We start from the raw sequence: 18297 nt of genomic DNA, 5'->3' as shown, positions 1-18297 counted from the left end.
CTGTATTTGTAGCATGAACACTTATAAAAGCCTTTGGTCAGAAAATAATGTTTATCATCACTGAAATCAATGTGTCTCTTATTTCTTTACAGCTACTCCCTTATGTTCTCCTGCTGGCTACTAAGCCCGAAGGACAGGCCGAGCTTTGAGATCTTGCGCTGCGAGCTCGAAAAGGTCCTGGAAGATCTGCCGAGCCAAGACCCGGATGAGATACTCTACGTCAACATGGAGGAGTCCTCCGGAGAGCTGGGGGCCGTGGGGGGCCGTGACCCCACAATGGGGCTCCCGTGTGCACTCGGGGCACTGAAAGGTTCTGGCACGGTGGCCACTGTCGAAGTGCACCATCCTAATCGTTACGTGATCTGTCCTCAACATGAGAACCAGCGCCTGCTCAATGCAGACTCTGTAGAGAGTCTTAACCTGATGGGTTCGGTACCCACCCCTGTACTTCAGCCCTCTTCCTGCTCCACTCCAGTGCCGCCCTCTGAAAATCAATTTCAAGAGGAGAGAGACAGTCTAGCGGGCAAGAAATTGCCCTGGCAGTGATGACTAAAACTAAAGACATGCTGACTTTAATGAAGAGCTAAGATATTGCTCCGATCTCTTAACTTTGCACAAAAATTCAACACACTCCAGACATTCGGTGTTTAATGAAACAGTTCACCCAGGAATATTGTTCCTTGTTTAAATATTCACACAGCTTTTTCACACAAGAATGAATCGAGTGTTTAAAAGACAGCCTGAGATTTAAGATGTTATTCAACTTTGGGTACAATGCTTGGTTACACCAGGTTTTACAGCTTAAATTGATGCTTGTGTGCAGTTTTAGCAGAAGGGAAACGTTAAATCATAGTTTAGATATAATGATCATTCCCCTCATATTGTTGTTTTTATTTAGTGTAGATATTGATGGGTCAAGATGGAGGTCTATTCAGACCGAAAACGAAATGCAACATAAATAATGCATCCAGTAACACAGCTTGTTAAAGAGATGTGTGCTATTTAGTTTTTTTCATTTAGGGGTTGATCAGTCATTATCATCATAGAGGCTTGGGGTGATCACGTTTTATTGAAACACCTAGCAATGCCTTAAAAATGAAGTACAATACCCTAGCAACTTGTAACCTCAGCTTTTGCAATGGGTTAGGACAAAAATGTATTATAGTTTTGTTTAATTTTAGTTTAGTTTAGCACTTACATTGCGTCACAGCTGGATAAAACATAATATTAGTTTCAAAGCCCATATTCCAGAAAAGCATGCACATCAACCAAACTCAACCTTATGAGATTTATACAAGTTAAACCAAGCAAATCAGACTAGTTAAAGGGATAGTTCACCCAAAAAAGAAAATTCTGTTGTCACTTTCTCCTTATCGTGTTGTAAACATGCATGAATTTATTTTTTCTGATGAACACAAAATAAGATATTTTGATAAATAATTGTAAACACACAGCTGCAAAAGTACTTAATATATAATTTTATATTTTATATTTTGGCCAGGAAAAATATATTTTTTTGCCCTATGGGTTGTACAAATAGAAATGTATTTGTTGCCCCTGAAATACATTTAGAAATATTTGCTAATATATAAAGGTTAAAACAAAATATATTGTCAAATTAAAAAATATATATTTAATTAAGCTTTATTTTCTACAAAATGTATTTAGCATATATTCAAAACATATTTTTGGCCTAAGAAATATGGGTGTGCTTACCATCATTTATCACAATATTTCCATAATAGTTGTTTTTCCTACTATGGAAGTCAATGGATAGACTGTAAAAAAAGATGGACGACACCCGTTCGCTCTCTTCCATTGGTGAAAGTGAAGCCGTCAGTGTCCCGATATGGCGCTGACATCTGGGGGCTTGAGTCTGCGCAGTAGCGATTTCGGGACCAGTCCTGCGCAGTAGTGAGCAGGCAGTAAAGCCACGAAAGCAATGCCCCGCCCTCACTCTCGCAGAATGTGCATATCACAGCTGTCAATCATGACGTGACACCACCGTTTTTATAGCATTAAATAACGAACTAAAAACAAACTTATTTTAAAAACACTTGAATTTACATCAGCGTGATAAAAACTACAGTAAATGACACAAAGCAGCTTCGGAAAAAAGATAATTGAAGTGTAATTAAATTGTTTAGTTTGTCTCAAGTCCTATTGAATAACATGGGGAGGCGGGGTTTATGACCTATACTGGGACCAGTCACTGGGGCATGATCGAGATGTTTTGGCTTCACTTATCAGGGCTTGTGTGGCACGCTTGATGGATATAATCAGCTCTGTCCTTATCATCTTTTATCGAAATATCTTCTTTTGTGTTCATCAAAATAAAATAAAAACTCATACAGGTTTAGAACAAAATACAGATGAGAAAATTGTGACATAATTTCCATTTTTGGGTGACCTATCCCTTTAAGTAATGCTCAATAACATCATGTCTAAGATGATCATTTAGATGCTGCTGTTATTGATCACACAGTATATTCATCATAAACGGTGAACTCAGGAGATCTTTGAATTTAAAATGTCAAACGATACAAAGGTGTGCATATTCATATTACTTGCTTTTAAAGGTCAGTATGCAAATAGCACAAACTAGCTTAACACTGCCAATATCTAGAATGGGACTTAACTGGTCAAAGATTTCATCTCCCCCTGACCAGCATCTTTTATCCAAAGAAACTATATGGAAGATGAGAGTTATATTCCACTGCAGTCAAGCAAATCAAACCAAATTGTCAACAATGATGATGCCATCAGACACAAATCTGCAGATATGTATATATACTTGATTCATTCTTATGAGGCTTTCTGAATCAACAGGTTGTTTTTTACACTGATGTGAGACCAATTTTGTGGTTTCTTTAATGATACATTAGATTCAGAAACTAACTTTTTGTTTTAAGCTGATTTTGAAGAGTAGAAAAGGGCGGCAGAATAGATGGATTTGATACACATACACCAGATCTTGGCTTCTCAGAGGCACTGCCCCAGACTCAAGCACAGTATTATACATTTCTTCTTTTTTTATTTTTTTAATGTTTTTTTGTACATTTGATATTTGCACTAATCATTTTTTATAAGTGTTCTATTTGTGTCTTTGTTTGTTACACATTTTTTAAAATTGTATACAATTTATTGGAAATACTACTCCAACAATATTATAATGTTATCATATTACAACATTAAAACAAACATTTTTTGGAAACATTTTTACCGGTTTTAGATTCAAACTGAATTACTTTTTCACAAACAACCTTAAATATTTTTTTATAAAATCTTTACTTTTATTTTCATTACGTTATAGTTACATTATAACTTTAAATGAAAATTTGAATTTGAAGTAATTTTTATACAATTTTAAGAATTGTATAATGGTTTGGTTTAGGATTTATTCTGACTAAATTTGGTGCGAGTAAGATTGACTTTGGTACATTATCAAACAGTTGCATGTGTTGAAAATAATTTGGTTTACCATAATGCTTTAAACCATCTAATTATGGTGCAGTTTATGTGCCAGTGAAATGATAAACATTACTGTCTGCCAGCCTTTGGAGTATATAAAAGACTGATGTCCAAACTTGTTTAAGTTAACTTTGACAATATGTTGTGTCATTCAACTTGTATGTATATACTTTGCATGCTCACAGTTTCCAATCACGATTGTCTGTTTGTGGTTTTCAGTTTAAACTGGCTTGTTTCTTTCATATGGACTTAAAGGCCTTTAAAGGTGGTGTGTGTACATTTTAGCGGCATCTAGTGGTGAGATAGCGATTTCCAACCAATCTGAAACAACATAGTGACTAAACACGCTTTGTAAAACAGTTTGTCCAGTTAGGACTACTTTAGAAACATGACGACGACTTCCATGTAAAGAGACCTGCGGTGTATGTAGATAAAAACGGCTCATTCTAAGGTAATAAAAACAATATAGTTCATTGTGTAAGGTCTTTATACACCATTGATAATATAGTTTTGTATATTATATTGCATTTGTGTCAAGAGGTCCTTTAAAAAGTTACACAATGTAACTTTAAGTACCTCTGCTGACCTCAGGTTTGGACACATTGTTCAAAGATCTCATCTAAATTTCGCTGTCTCATTGGTCTGGACCCAAAAGTGTGACGGGTACACAAAAGTGTGTTCTATCAACATATAAACATTCATTCATAGAAAGCACACATTTAAAGTGCCTTCAAAGCCAGTATTTTGCCTTAAAATGGTGAACATGTGTTTAGTTTTAGTTGTATACGTCAAATGTTGTCTATAACATCTCTGTCACTTGTGATTTTGATACACTTTTTGTATTAAATAAATACTACCTGCACAGATAATATTGTGTGTTTACCATTCTGAAGTGCATAAATTAGTTTTACTGTAATCAATTACATTTATAATTTTTGGCAGATGTTTTTATCCAAAGCAACTAACAGTGCATTTAAAGTATATTTTTTATCAGTATATGAATTCCCTGTAAATCAAACCCACAACTTTTGGACTTTAAATCATGGATCTTCAACAGAGCGTCCGGGGCCCCTTTGGGGTCCGTGGTGGTATGACTGGGGGCCTCCAAATATTTTTTGAATTCAAAATAATATTATTATTATTTATTTTTTTTGAAAAATGAAATTAGGCATTAAATAAAAATGCATTAATAGGCTTATAATGGAAATGACAAAATGCTTGATTTTAACTAGGGTTCCCAGTTAAAATCCATTCATTATGTTAACAGTGTGTATCTGTTTATACAAAAATGCTAATTTTAATAATTGTAACATAACCATTATAACATGTAAATCCAGTCTTAATTTGATACATGTACTGGGAGTACTTGCTCCTTCTCTCTACACATTAAGAGGTCCTTGGCCTGAAAAAAGTTGAAGACCTCTGGTTTAAATAAATGAAAACTATTTTAGCTCTAACTTACTCGCCTACCTAAAATCTTAAGATTAGACAAATAATATATGAATTCTCATTTCTCATTATTTCATTTAGCTCAGACAAAATCATAATTGGCTCCCATGAAACACAGGTAAAGGCAGACAGACAGCATTTTACATTGGTCAGGTATAGTTTCTGTCAAGTTTTAGGTGCATAAAATAGCTCTGCTTTAACTAGTGTTCATCATAACTTACATCAGCTGTTATGTTCTGGATAAAATCTCCCACCAGATTTCACAGATTTATTTTTCACACTAGATTTAAAATTCCCAGTTCACAGATGTAGGCCAATTAATGGATTACTGTCAGACAAAAGTGGTGTCACGTTTGAGCTTGGGTTAAGCTTAAAATTTGTTTTAGCCTACATAAAATTGTCATTTTGCCATTTAAATGCTAATTTAGATTGACTAATGGCAAACCCACACTGTAGGCCCCATATGACTTTCCCATTTGGGCTCCAAAAAGGGTTTTTAGCTAGCCCATTTGTGTGTGAACCCCCATTATTTTGTCATTAATAATAGTAATAATTATTAAACTATTCTATAAAATATAATAATTATTATTATTGGATGTTACTACCACATAATTACCCAGCAAACCATGACATGTCAGTCCGCCAGTGCTTTTTGGGCAGCACTGTTGGACTCGGCACACCTATACAGAGATTTGTGGCAGGCAAGAGTAAATTAACAAAAACAGGTCGAGCAAATAAATCCCATAAGATGGCAGGATAAGCTTTCGTTAAATCACAAAAAAAAGAAGCAGCATGCAGCGTATCATGATGACCATATCTTAATCCGAAGGTTGCAACCTCCGGAGGGCGCATTTCTGGGCTGTTTACGTCATAAAAACCGTCTCATTTTAGAATATTAATAATTATAAAGTTGACTATTATTCTTAGTTAATCGTAAATTGTTTTAATATGCTCATGAATTGCGATTGTAATGCTCAGGCTGCAGCCTTCAAATTGAGAAACGGCCAATGGGCCAACGAAATCAATAATCTATCACAAATAATTATTCATCTTCAAGAATCAGGATTGGGTAAAAGGATTTAGTTTAGAATTGTGAGGGTTTTTTTTTTTTAATATTTTTGTCTAAGTTACATACTTCTCAACATTATGCGCTTCACACTCCTTTCCAGTAGGTGGCGGGAATGTAGCTTTGCCAACCGCCATTAAGCTCAAGAAGAAGGAGAAGCAGCGTATCGCAACACTCTACGTCATAACGTCTTGCTGGCGGTATTTTTGTTTTCCTGTATTGTTTGTTTAAATACGGCGCGGCTTTCCGTTCAAATAAAGTCTACATATGGTAAGTGTCGTCATAATTAAGTAAATTATTGTCCTAATATAACGTCGCAGGAAAATAAACATGAGTTTTGGTACAGAACGTTTTTGACCGGGAATTAAAAAAATGTTAGTTAGCTTCACGGCTAGTGTGCAACTATCAATCTTTTTTCATTGCTTAGTAAGTTCATGGATTATGATGTTTAACATTGACAGTAGTCATGAATGGCCTTATTTTTCTCTAATTCGTGCATTCAGGAGCACGGTTTATTTTTCACCTCTGACACTTTTGATTTGAGGATTTGGATAATGATTGGGTTGCGCTGCCTGTAACGTTAACTTACGTGTGTATGGTTGATTTATAAAATATTTGTTTAATAGAATGACGAACGATGTTTTTGTCTTAAGTAAAGGGACGTCAATTTGGTTACTTGTTTTGTTTTGTTAAATGTTTGTATGAAACATTTTTAGACGCCAACACCGTCAAAGCAGACAGAAATGGCCCAGGACACCCAGTCTTCAGAGGATGCAGAATGCATGGGTACCGCAAAAACGGTGTTGTTAGATGAGTGTGAGCAACAGTTTGGACTGCTGAATAAGGTTTGCAATTATGTTTTCACATTGATTGTCATCTTGCAGTTGCAAATTGTCAGTTTACCTAAAATATAACATTTCTTGTTAGCTTGAGGAGCCAAAAGGGCACACGTTTTCTAAAATATATGAGAAAGATAAAAACACAATTCACACAGCACATGTAATTTAATTTGTTATTTTTGATTTGTTGGTGGTTTCAGACGACATCTGCAGAATGACCATCCTCAGCTACTAACTAGAGATGCACTGCAGGGCTCAACACATAATTTTTTATACTGGCCATTTCGGGCCAGTGGTTCAGGTTTTCACTTGCCCTGCCAACATTTAAAATATTTAAAAATAGTAATTCAAAAGTCAAATATAATTTTATACACAGACATGTTCCAACAAAAAACTTTTCTGCTTTACCTGTAATACCTGCAAAATATTGCATAATTTCTTTCGTCGTGTTTTACCCAAGTAAATGCCTGCTTCCAAGATGTTAAATTATATATATTAATGAAAATATATTTTAGTGACTGAGGGTGATGCACTAGCCCGATGGGGCAAGTGACAATACTTTTTACTGGCCCGAACGTCTCTCACGCTTGCCCCGGACCAACGGGCAGTCCTTTATGTTGAGCCCTGCACTGATTGCAATTTTCTTGACAGATTCCCATTTCAGATTTTTCTATAGGCGATACCGTTTTTTTTCCTGATTTTCTTTCTAAGAACTATAATTGACAGCTTATAGGCTATAAACAAAAATCCACTTTTCTTTAAAGGGATAGTTCACCCCCCCCCCCCCCAAAAGTTCATGAGCCCTATTCACTTCCATGGTATACTTTATCATATGGAAGTGAATGTGGCTTATGATCGGCTTATCATTAAACATTCCTCAAAATATTTTCTTTGTGTTTATTAAAACAAAGAAATTCATACAGGTTTGTAACAATGTGAGAGTGAGGAAAATGAATTTTCATTTTTATGTGAACTATTCCTTTTAATAAAAAACTTTATTTTCATCATAAAAGAAATTATTAAACATTGCAATTTCACCCAAACTGCATTAAATAACAGGATCTTCTTTCATTTGAACATATCTCAAACTCGGTCAGGCTCGCTGACATTATGTTAGATGTCCAAATATCAGTTGTAAAACTGATTGCTGCTTTGTAACTGGCTACATGTGTGATACGTAGGGATGGGCGCGAGTACTTGAGCACTCGAATGTGGCATAGAAAATCAATCACGAAAACGATGATTGTGTGGGTTTATTTATTTATTTTTTGTTCTTAATTCTTGATCTCAAAAATCACTGCGTCCTTTTGAAACCGTAACGGTTCAGCTGATTATGTGTAAAATCGGCCAATGGGCTTTGTGCCCAGCTGCACTGCTTCCTGGGCTTCAGCCGGCTCCTTGGTTCCTGTCTGCTATTGTTGGACAAACTGATTAATCCAGGTGTGCCTGCCCTTAGTAGTCACAAACAAACTGATTAATCCAGGTGTGCCTGACCTCAGTTGTCACAACAACAATAATCAGACACACCTGGATTGATCAGCTTGTCCAATGATGGCAGACAGGAGGCGGGGAGCTGGCTGGAGTTCGGAAAGTGGTGCAGCTGGGCATAAAGCCTATTTCAGTCTCGATCGGTGCATCTTTACAACTAAGTTAACGTAACTACTTTTTATCTTTCAGCTTCAAAATGAGATAATTTTGGCAGATACTGAGTCAAATGATGATGAGTCCAATGAGGTCTGTCCTGCTTTTGGTTATTTTGAATTTTTAAAAATGTGGTATGTATGTTAAGAACTGTGCATTGAAAATGTGTGACTTCTCAAATAAATTGGTAAAATAATTCTGAAATGAGTCCTTTTTTTGTGAGCAGGCAGTAAATCGTCTAAATGCCATCACAGCTGAGCTAGAACAGTGGCAGGAAATGGAACCAAAATGTAAGTGTAATGTAAACATATCTGTATAAATGATGCAACCTCCCATACAAATAACGTCCAGTTACCACATATGATTTACAGTTTGATCTGCTGCTTTATTTTACAGTACTGCTGACAAATCCAGATGTCCTATTATCTGTCGGAAAGGAAGAGGTAAGCAGTCACATTAATAACAGCCAGAACACCCAGTGTATATTAAATGTAAGCGCTATTACTATTTCTCCACAGTTGCAAAGATTAAACAGTCAACTTAAAATGGTATTATCATGCTCACAAGCAAGACTCAGTGCCCTAAAAGGGATGTTGAAAAGGTGAGACCATTATAAGATTTATTTTTAACAATTACGTTGTATTCATAAATTATTTTTAAGGAAGTAATATTAAAGTATGTGAATTTTTAGGTGTGAATAAAAGCACACAGAATCGGTTCAACTACTGATGACTATTAATGATTACTCTGTTATTATTTTTCAGAGAGCAGACGTGGCTAGCAGAAAAAAATGAAGTGTTAAGTGCAGTGTCTGAGCGAGTCACCACATTACAGCATGAAAATGAGACGTTATCAGGACATGGGTATGTAAGTTTTACTGTGGGAATAAAAATTACATTGTTAAATGAGATTGTAGAGCTTTGGATGTCACGTGACCCATTCTGTTCATGTTGCATGAATCATTTAAATAATCTCCTCCCCTACATGAAAGGGAAACTCCTAGAAATTTAACTTGCATGTAAAACCACCACAATGAAATACAGCAGCTGGAATTGCGACTTGAGCACTGATCTATATAAATGACTGGATTGCGCATGACGTCACAACTATGAAGCCACCGCGCCGCCATGTTGGTATACCCAAACATTCTATTAAATCAATGGACGCGATCAGATTTTAATGATAAAACATCACTTTACTAGTCTTCGTTTTTATATCTGAAGTTACCCTGTACATTATCACAACACAAACGTCCTAAGCATGTACATAGTTATTTACTGAAAGTTGTACATTTTAGTTTTTAATCAGTTATTATACATTCATCTTCATTACAGTATCAGATCAGCAGACAGACCGCAGCATATTTAGTATTAATGACAAACGTGTTCATTCTGAAATCTAAACAAATAATCATACTTTGTACCATATATGCATGCAATAATTTGCTAACTTTGTTATCTAAACTTACAACTTACCTAAACTTATTTAGAGAAATAACGCTGACAGTGTAGCTGAATGTCAAAAAAACTTTATTTATACCCGTGTCATTAACAGAACGCAGCAGACACACTCACCTTAACGTTTTTTATAAATCCATTTTCCTGCCCGATTAAAACATAAACATTGCAAATAACACCAGAATTAACAGTTAATTTATGTACACATATCCTAAAAATAATCTTGCGTGACTGATACGCTGTAAAGCGGGTGAATTTAAAACATGATTTTGAATGGAAGGCAATGACGCCGTCTGCCGGTTGGGTATACCAAGATGGTAGCTCGAACTCTGCGCTGGCTTCACCTCACGCTGTTACGTTAAGCGTTCTATGCGCAATCCATTCATTTATATAGATCAGTGGACTTGAGGCATTTATCAGCTCACTATTACCCCCTAGCGTTACATGCAAAAGTTTATAAAAGTAGATAGCTACCAGTAATAAAATAAAAAAAAACTATAAACAATTGAATCGATATCACTACTCACACACAACTGTCATTAAAATATAAGAATTTAACTAGTTATTATTAACGATAATCATTACCTACAGCTGAATTTATAAAATACCACTTTTGGCTATATTCACGAAATGTTAGTAAATTAACACGAATAGAAACGCAGTAATCGCACCAGGAACTGTATTTGGATGACATTGAAATGAATGGGCTTCAGTGCTGTGTTTGCTGTCATGTTGACATGAGTTACTTAAGCATTCCATTATTTCAATGGACATCTACTATGTGAGTGTCGTAACTCTTATATTATACAGCTCTTCCAGCCACCTCAGCTTTCCCACATCCTGCCTCTTTAACCATTTTCAGTTATCCACGAGTTTCAAAAAAGCTCTTCACAAACCTTTGGGTAACGTCATGGACATTATGTCCTGATTTTTTACGGTCTATGGTTACATTACCAAAATAATCAAATTCCAACACAGCAGGGGGACATTTTCATAATTGATCACCTAAAGGGGAACTGAACTATTGCTTAACAGAAATAGTTGTTATAAATTTTACAGACAATGTTACAGCTGAATATTTATTACAAGAAGTCAGGGTTTCCCGCAGCACACTTAGAGTTCAGGCTGCCCGCCTAAGTTTGGAAACCCTACCGCCTTAACTAGGTCGTCCAAAAAAAAGCCCGCTCCACACTGCCGAAATGAGATAAAGACGTGGTCCTTCATGTCTGGAGGATAGCCATAGATATATACACTATATGTCCCCTTGGGGCTCCGAGCATGCGTCAAAACCGCCACCATCTTAGAACAGGGTTCTTGTCATAGGAAGTAGCTAGGTAAAGCTGCTATCTCCGCCTGTACTTCGAATTCATGGACGATGCCAGACTTTTGTGCTGCTTATGGAAGGGCTACTAGCACTATGCTAAATACATGTCTGACTGTTGAAACGAACCAAAATAAAACCAAGAAAATTGCGTTCATGACGATTTATGGTGATTTTATTTCGGTTACACCAGGGATTCCCAAAGTGTGGTACGCGCACCCCCAGGGGTACGCGAGCTGCCACCGGGGGGTGCGCGAGTGGAAAAATCTAATGGCGGTCTGGTTCTTTAAGTGGGATTTTTCCATACAATAAATGAATAAAAAACATGAACAGTAAACATTTCCTTTGTAATCGCTTTTATTTTAAATAAAAAAACGATACTTTTAGTTTTTGATAGAAACGTAGAAGACAGCTGCTGTCTTTTTTCTACGCACTGCTCTTCTGTTATGCACTGCAGCCATGCGCGTCAACTCGTTTCATTCAGTCCATATTATAAATATGCTTAACTGGCTGAAATCAGGGAAACTGTCAAGTGGGACGTCTTATGATAAAGTTGTTAGTCACGAAGGAGGAGAGGGACCAAGAGAGAGAGACTTTTTTCTATGGCAAAAATAGAAATAATCAAATGGGACGAGACATGGGTGCGTCTAAAGGGCGATTTATAGTCGTGCGTAGGTCCTACGGCGTAGCTACGGCGTAGGCTATCCGTAGCCTGTGTGTAGCTCTGCGTAGCCTGACGCGCACCTCACAAAATTTTGAACAGCGCGTCAGATCTACGCGGACCGCAAGCGCTGTGATTGGTCCACCAGAACCCCTTCCGTCAGGTAAAAAAAACTGCGTCATAGGTATTTCCATTTGTGACGGTGAAAACAAAGATGAGGCAAGTTGAGGAGTGATTTAACTCAAACTGCATCAAAAGTCGCTGTTTATTTACTTCCATCATAGCTGGTCTTCTCAAATTATACACAACAAGTTGCTGTTTCTTCTTCGTTTGTGGGTTAACTTGCTAAGCTTCTTCTTCTTTCACGTTTGTGCTGCTACTGTGGTAACACGCGTGGATACTGCCGACCAGCGGTCGCGCGTGTGTTTGCACGTCGACGCGGAGGACGACGCACAAGTATAAATGAAAACCGACGCGGAACGTACGCCGTCGCGGCTACGCCGTAGGACCTACGCACGACTATAACGAGCCCGCACAGGATACGCGAGCAATGTGATTTCATGCATGGTAGAGATACAATTAATTTTTATAATAAAATACATAAATACTTACAAAGACACTGTAGAGAACTTATTAAAAGCTTTAATTTAATTTTTTTTTAAACTTGAGCTTTTATAATGAATCTGCAAACTATTATACACCTTTTGTGCGAACTGTAAAGGCATTTGTGAATGTGTTTGATGGGTCTGCACGTGACGCACGCATCTTGAGGGAGAGCGCACTGGTAAACATGAGGAAAGCTCTCATATGTCATCTATTAGCTGGCGGCAGTAAGTGTACGTTTCTTACCATAGTAAACTCGAATGGTGTCTAAATATTAAGCGCATACACGGGGGCGCGCATCATCTACGCTGAGCGTAGCTGCGTCTAGTTGTAGTTTCAGAAGGTGCAACAGGCGTAAATATTTTTCACAATGTCAGACGTAGCTAAGCCCGACGTAGGACTTACACCCAACTTCTTTACGTCCGGCTGGTGCAACCGGCCCCTGGTTATTTGCACATGATTAAACATGTGTCTTTATGGCGAGTCTTTATTTTTTTTTGAAGTGGGGTTTGGGGGTGCGCCAGCCAACCCGGTCGGAACATAGAAGGGGGTGCGCAGGAAAAAAAGTTTGGGAACCGCTGGGTTACACCATTGCCTACAATTACGCTGATGCTGGATTACCCTGTTTCAAGATGGCAGCTCTAGTTTACGCATTCGGTCCAATGGACTGCCGTAGCCAAGGCGACATCTAGTGTACATATCTATGGAGGATAGCCAGTTGATAAAATGCATGTCCGTGAGAACTTAAGTGGACTTATGTTTTGGGGTTATTTAATAAAGCCTGTTATTGTATTCGTCTATAGTTCTTGCAATTTTAAAGTAAGTTAGCTGGTGATTTTGTTGTTTGAGCAACCTAGCTAGGTTTCATTTACATGTTGATTAGATATAATTGTTGAGCGCTCTTGCTCACTTTATTTATGTGCATTATTTACATGCTACAGTAGTTACACTCCTTTAAGATAATGTAATTAATAGTGGGAAATAATCAGTTTTTACAATCTTCACACAATCTATCATCGTTCGCCAGACGTTCTAGAACATCTGCTTTAGTTTGTGTATATTAACCCCTTTAGTTTCACTTCATCACGCAGCTATTCCCGTTATCGATTTTAAATAAAAATATTTTAATTTTTATCATGACTCATATGCCCCGCCTCTTTGATTGCCATGCCCTCTGCCCCGCCCACTCTCCCAACCCTACAACCTTAACTAACACATTTTCTGCGGGAAACCCTGGAAGTAAGCCCAATTATTGCAGAGATATTTTTATAAAGTATTAAACATTGGGCTTGTTTAATAAAAAGTATTCTAATACTAGCTGTTGCATATGGTTCAAATTTATTTTATTAAAAAATGGCAACTCCTCAGTCTTCTAGGGCCATATATTGAATGCATAATACAATGCAGAGTCATATTTGGACCATTCTGTAGGTGGCAATCAGTGGTGTAAATATAATTTTTTAATATTAAATTATATGTTATTATTACGTTTAATATGTTATTATTACGTTTAATGTAGCAATGCATAAAATTTCTTTGATTTATAGTATGTATAAGAAAGTGAATAAGTTCACGTAACATATTTTGTTTTAAATAAGTTCACCCACGCTGTGTCATCTGGGGTGGGGGCATTGCCCCCTAATGCCCCCTCCTTGGTGACGGGCCTGGGTTCTTTAATATTCTCTCTGAATTAATAATAATTAATTCTTTCGTAATAATTAACTGTTTGCCAACAAAGGATGTGAAACTTAACAAGACACTCTGAATTAATAAATATAAAAGAACTAAAATCTGTGTTGCAATCTTGAGAAATTAAGGGGGTCTTTAGCACCCCTACTTTGTGCACCCATGGAAAAGCTGTCTAGATATGTTGAAAGCAGAGACTTCCTCAAAAGGACTAGCAGAACATACCGTGGCTCCAACAGCTACAGTACCAAGCCTGAATTGTTAACCACTGCAACAAAAGCACAGTTTTTTTGGCGTGTGTTTAATTACAAGTGGCTATTGGAGGTGTGTCTGTATAAACCCCGTTAGCCTCTACGTTTACAACACCTACATAAAGAACCGTATTTAACTGCTTTGATATAAATGTAAACGTTTTCACATTTATTTTCATATTGCAGTGTTCTGCAGGACATGAAGAGAAAAATTTACAATCTCAAAGATTATCATGGCAGCCTCATGGAAATGCTGAGTGACATGCTAGCTGAGCACTTTCCACTTCCTGCTCCTCAAGGAAATGCCACAAAGAAAAAGCGAGCAGGTTCCATTTTTACACTCGTTACCTGATCAAACCACAACACATTTTTACAAACTGCTTTCATTTTTCAGGCAGCTTCATGTGACGCAGATGTTGTCCTGATTTCATTGAGTGAGATTATTGAGGTATGTTTGGACCCTCAGACTAACATTATATTTCATGTTAACTTTTCTTATGCTGTTTTGTAATAAATTCAAATTGAAAGTAAATCAGTGGAACAGGGCTTGACATTAAGCATATAAATGACATTTCAGCCATATCAATTTGGTTATACCAGATTTTTTTAATAGAAAAAGGCTATGTCGCAAATAACAGCAGTTATTTTTTTTATTTTTTGCATTTGCATTGCATTGACAAGTTACATAAATGCAGTGTGTTTATGCACGCCCACAATTTGGGGAAAGCAAACTAGACTTCCCATTGACTTCCATACAAAATAGCAAACAAAGCAACGTTCGTACACAGCCGGCAGGCGTTAATAACTTAAGAAATCACTAAGATTAAACATGTTGAATAATTATCTGTCCACCCTGCCTGCCATAGAGCGCGAAAGATTCATTAACACATTTAATTTGGTCAATATAGGTCAATATAGAAACAATCCGAAAAACCAATACAGTAAAGAGGCTATACAAAAAGTTTGCCATGTCCTCGTTGGCAAGGTGAAATATACGCTACCAGAAATATATGATTAGCAAACAGGTAATGATGACTTATTTAAACATTAATTTAAAAAATATAGAGCATACATTATCCAAATTACTGTCAAAGATTTTAATGAAAAATCTAATAAAATTATAATCAAGTCATAGGAGAATGTTATGAATAGTCAAAAGAGAAATAATAGTTGAATGGTTTGGTTTAACATGCGATGTGAGATTATGACTGTGTACTTAAACTACAATTAAACAAAACATTATAAAAATGCCCAAACATAGGTTTTAGGTCTAGTTTTCACATTTAGAATTAAATTATATTTTTAAGCAATGCATAATTTCTGCATAGATATTTTAAAAAAGTGAATTTAATTTATATTTATACACATGTTGACAACTCTCCTTTAGTGCTATTGGATTAGACGTTTAGTTTCTTAAACTAGATGTTCTTGCATCTTATAAAAATAAGGTTATTGGAAAGAGAATGTTACTGCAGTATTGTTCTAGTCATGTTTTAAGTTGACTAGTAAAGCCATTCGAAAATGAGTCGGTCAAATGTAATGAAAAATATCTAGAATAATTTTTTTGCTAAATTGCCCAGCCCTGCAGGCATTTTCAAGTTACTTGTCCGATCAGGCAAGTAATCCAAAACAAGCTCATCCAAAACATTCACTTGTCCCAAACAAGTGGACAAGCGATTATGTTGAGCCCTGAGTGGAATGTAAATTGTTGACATTTAATTGAAGACAGTGGAAAAAACCTGTATAGTATACAAACTGTTTAAGTTAAACTCTCATGAGTAGCACTGTAAATCATTCACACTTTTATTTATTGAGAAACTGACGAACAAAACATTAGAAACACCTCATGACCCTTATGTCACTACCGATGACACTTTCTGGCAACCATACACAGAAATGCTTCTTCGCAGCGGTGTTGCGATAAGGCATCCAGAAGATTGCAAGAAAATTCGCCTGGAAATGTTTTTTTAATCTATAAAGCACTTGACTATAGCCCCATTTTTAATTTATATAAAAAAATTTTTTTCATTTAGTACTGCCCTTGAGAAACTACATAATTTTGTGTTCATATTTTATAATTAACATCAATAATTCTTTTTTAAAATGTGCATTCCTTCATATCTAATCTGTGGTGTATTGCAGTCCAAATGTATGCAGTAGGAACCGTTAAACATGATGATAATCAGTGCAGTACTAAATTAAAACTAAATGAAATTATCTTCCTCAGTCTCTTTGGACTTGCTTATTATTTGTGTAATTGTCTGATTTTTGTCCACCAAACTATTCTTATGTGTACTTGTATAGACATTGTTATTAATTTAGCTTTGTGTGTATGGTCTCAAAAGTTATTTTACCCGTATGCCCTAAAATGAAACCATGGCCTATACAGTGGTGATGACGCTGTAGATGCATAAAGAAAAAAACATTTAAAGGGTTTTTTAAGCGGTTTTGCTAAGCAATCAGTTGTATTATGGTGCTAATTTTGCACAAGTCTTTTCACACATTTACTTTATTTACAAACGAAATATAAATAGCCTAGTATTACATTTTGAATCGAAAATTTACTCTTAACTCTTGACAATTAATTTGGCCTTTATTATACCTGTATGATATGTAATACAAGAAGGGCATAGCTTCATGAATTTAACATGAAAACCGTGCTTGCTTATCATCCATGCGGTTGGCTTGTCAGTAGTGTGGTAATACGGGACTTCGGTTTAAAAAAAAAGTAATCCAGTTTCTCAAAAAATTGTAAAATAATAAACTGGGGAACAATAGTCTGTTAAGGGGGGAAGGAAAGAGGGGGAAGAAGGGAAAAAGAGAGAAAAAGGAGAAGAAGGGGATGTTTATGACTTTCTCCATCAACAGTAATGTTTGCTTCTACAATAAATTTTTAAAAACTTTTTTTCAGTTTTCTATGTTTCTTTCCCACATTTATATGGTAGTAAGGTTGATTACAAGGTTGCCGGTTCGAATCTCACTGTTACCCAAAATTAATGTTTTTACTTAATGATGTAAATTCGTTTTTTTTTTGTCAGTAAAAATCACATAAATAGTGACCATATTATTGAAATGATTTCTGCTATGCCATTTTGAAATGTAAATTAATATTGTATTAATGACATATTATATTATTTTGGATATTTCAATTTCAGAGTGGGCGTTTAGTTTTAAATATATTTCTGCTCGAAGTTATATTAATTTCCAATCTATCTATTTATTATCTTAAGCATCTTGACATTGAAAACTTCTAGGCTCTTGTGAAAAATGTTGTAATGATAATATAGCAAAGCAAAACACAAGGAGAGTGTTTTTTAATCATGACCAAACTTTTATTGTCAATCACAAATATCCGATTATTCATTAATTCCTTAATTCAAATTTTATTATTTTAGTAATTATTTTGCATGTGCAACAGAACAGACAACAGAACACTTTACAGTGTCCATGGCTCTTGTGCATTCTTTGCAAGTGCAAAAGAACAGAATAGCACAGAACTATACACATAAATAACACTTTACAGTGTCCGTGGCTCTTGTGCATTCTTTGTAAGTGCGAAGGAACATAATGATAGTGAACTATAAACATAAATAACACTTTACAGTGTTCATGGCTTTTGGGCATTCTTTGTAAGTGCAAAAGAAAAGAATAACAGTGAACTATACATATTAGTAACCTTTTACAGTGTTCATGGCTATCGCAAAATGTCTTTGCAAGTGCAAAAAAAGAAAAAGAACTATATACACACTAAGAGTTTTTTATTACCTCCAACCACTGCTCCTTTGTAACTGTCTCTACAGAGGGGCAGCATATCACACCCTTTTACTGGCTATGCCCAGTATCAGCTGTTCT

The 18297-nt window shown here is 36.0% G+C and overlaps 2 protein-coding genes across 2 annotated transcripts in view; both read left to right on the top strand.

Annotated features, from left to right (window-relative positions):
- Positions 1-4340, top strand: part of axl (AXL receptor tyrosine kinase) — a 49163-nt gene extending 44823 nt beyond the window's left edge. The window contains exon 20 of the mRNA XM_055195860.2: positions 93-4340. Within this exon, the coding sequence (XP_055051835.2) occupies positions 93-546 (454 nt within the window). The 3' untranslated portion in view covers positions 547-4340. The remainder of the gene's footprint in view (positions 1-92) is intronic.
- A 1758-nt stretch (positions 4341-6098) lies between these two features.
- On the top strand, positions 6099-16662 carry cenpk (centromere protein K). Its single transcript, XM_073862855.1, has 10 exons — positions 6099-6256; positions 6703-6831; positions 8503-8559; positions 8693-8756; positions 8863-8909; positions 8985-9067; positions 9231-9329; positions 14632-14771; positions 14844-14893; positions 16261-16662. The coding sequence occupies exons 1-10, from the start codon at positions 6254-6256 to the stop codon at positions 16414-16416; spliced, it is 828 nt and encodes a 275-aa protein (XP_073718956.1). The 5' UTR covers positions 6099-6253; the 3' UTR covers positions 16417-16662.
- Positions 16663-18297: the final 1635 nt, after the last annotated feature.

The sequence above is a fragment of the Misgurnus anguillicaudatus genome, chromosome 24, assembly GCF_027580225.2.
Source record: "Misgurnus anguillicaudatus chromosome 24, ASM2758022v2, whole genome shotgun sequence".
Classification (NCBI taxonomy): Eukaryota; Metazoa; Chordata; class Actinopteri; order Cypriniformes; family Cobitidae; genus Misgurnus; species Misgurnus anguillicaudatus.
The sequence above is the reverse complement of the archived record's forward strand: the minus strand, read 5'-3'. Positions and strand labels throughout refer to the sequence as shown.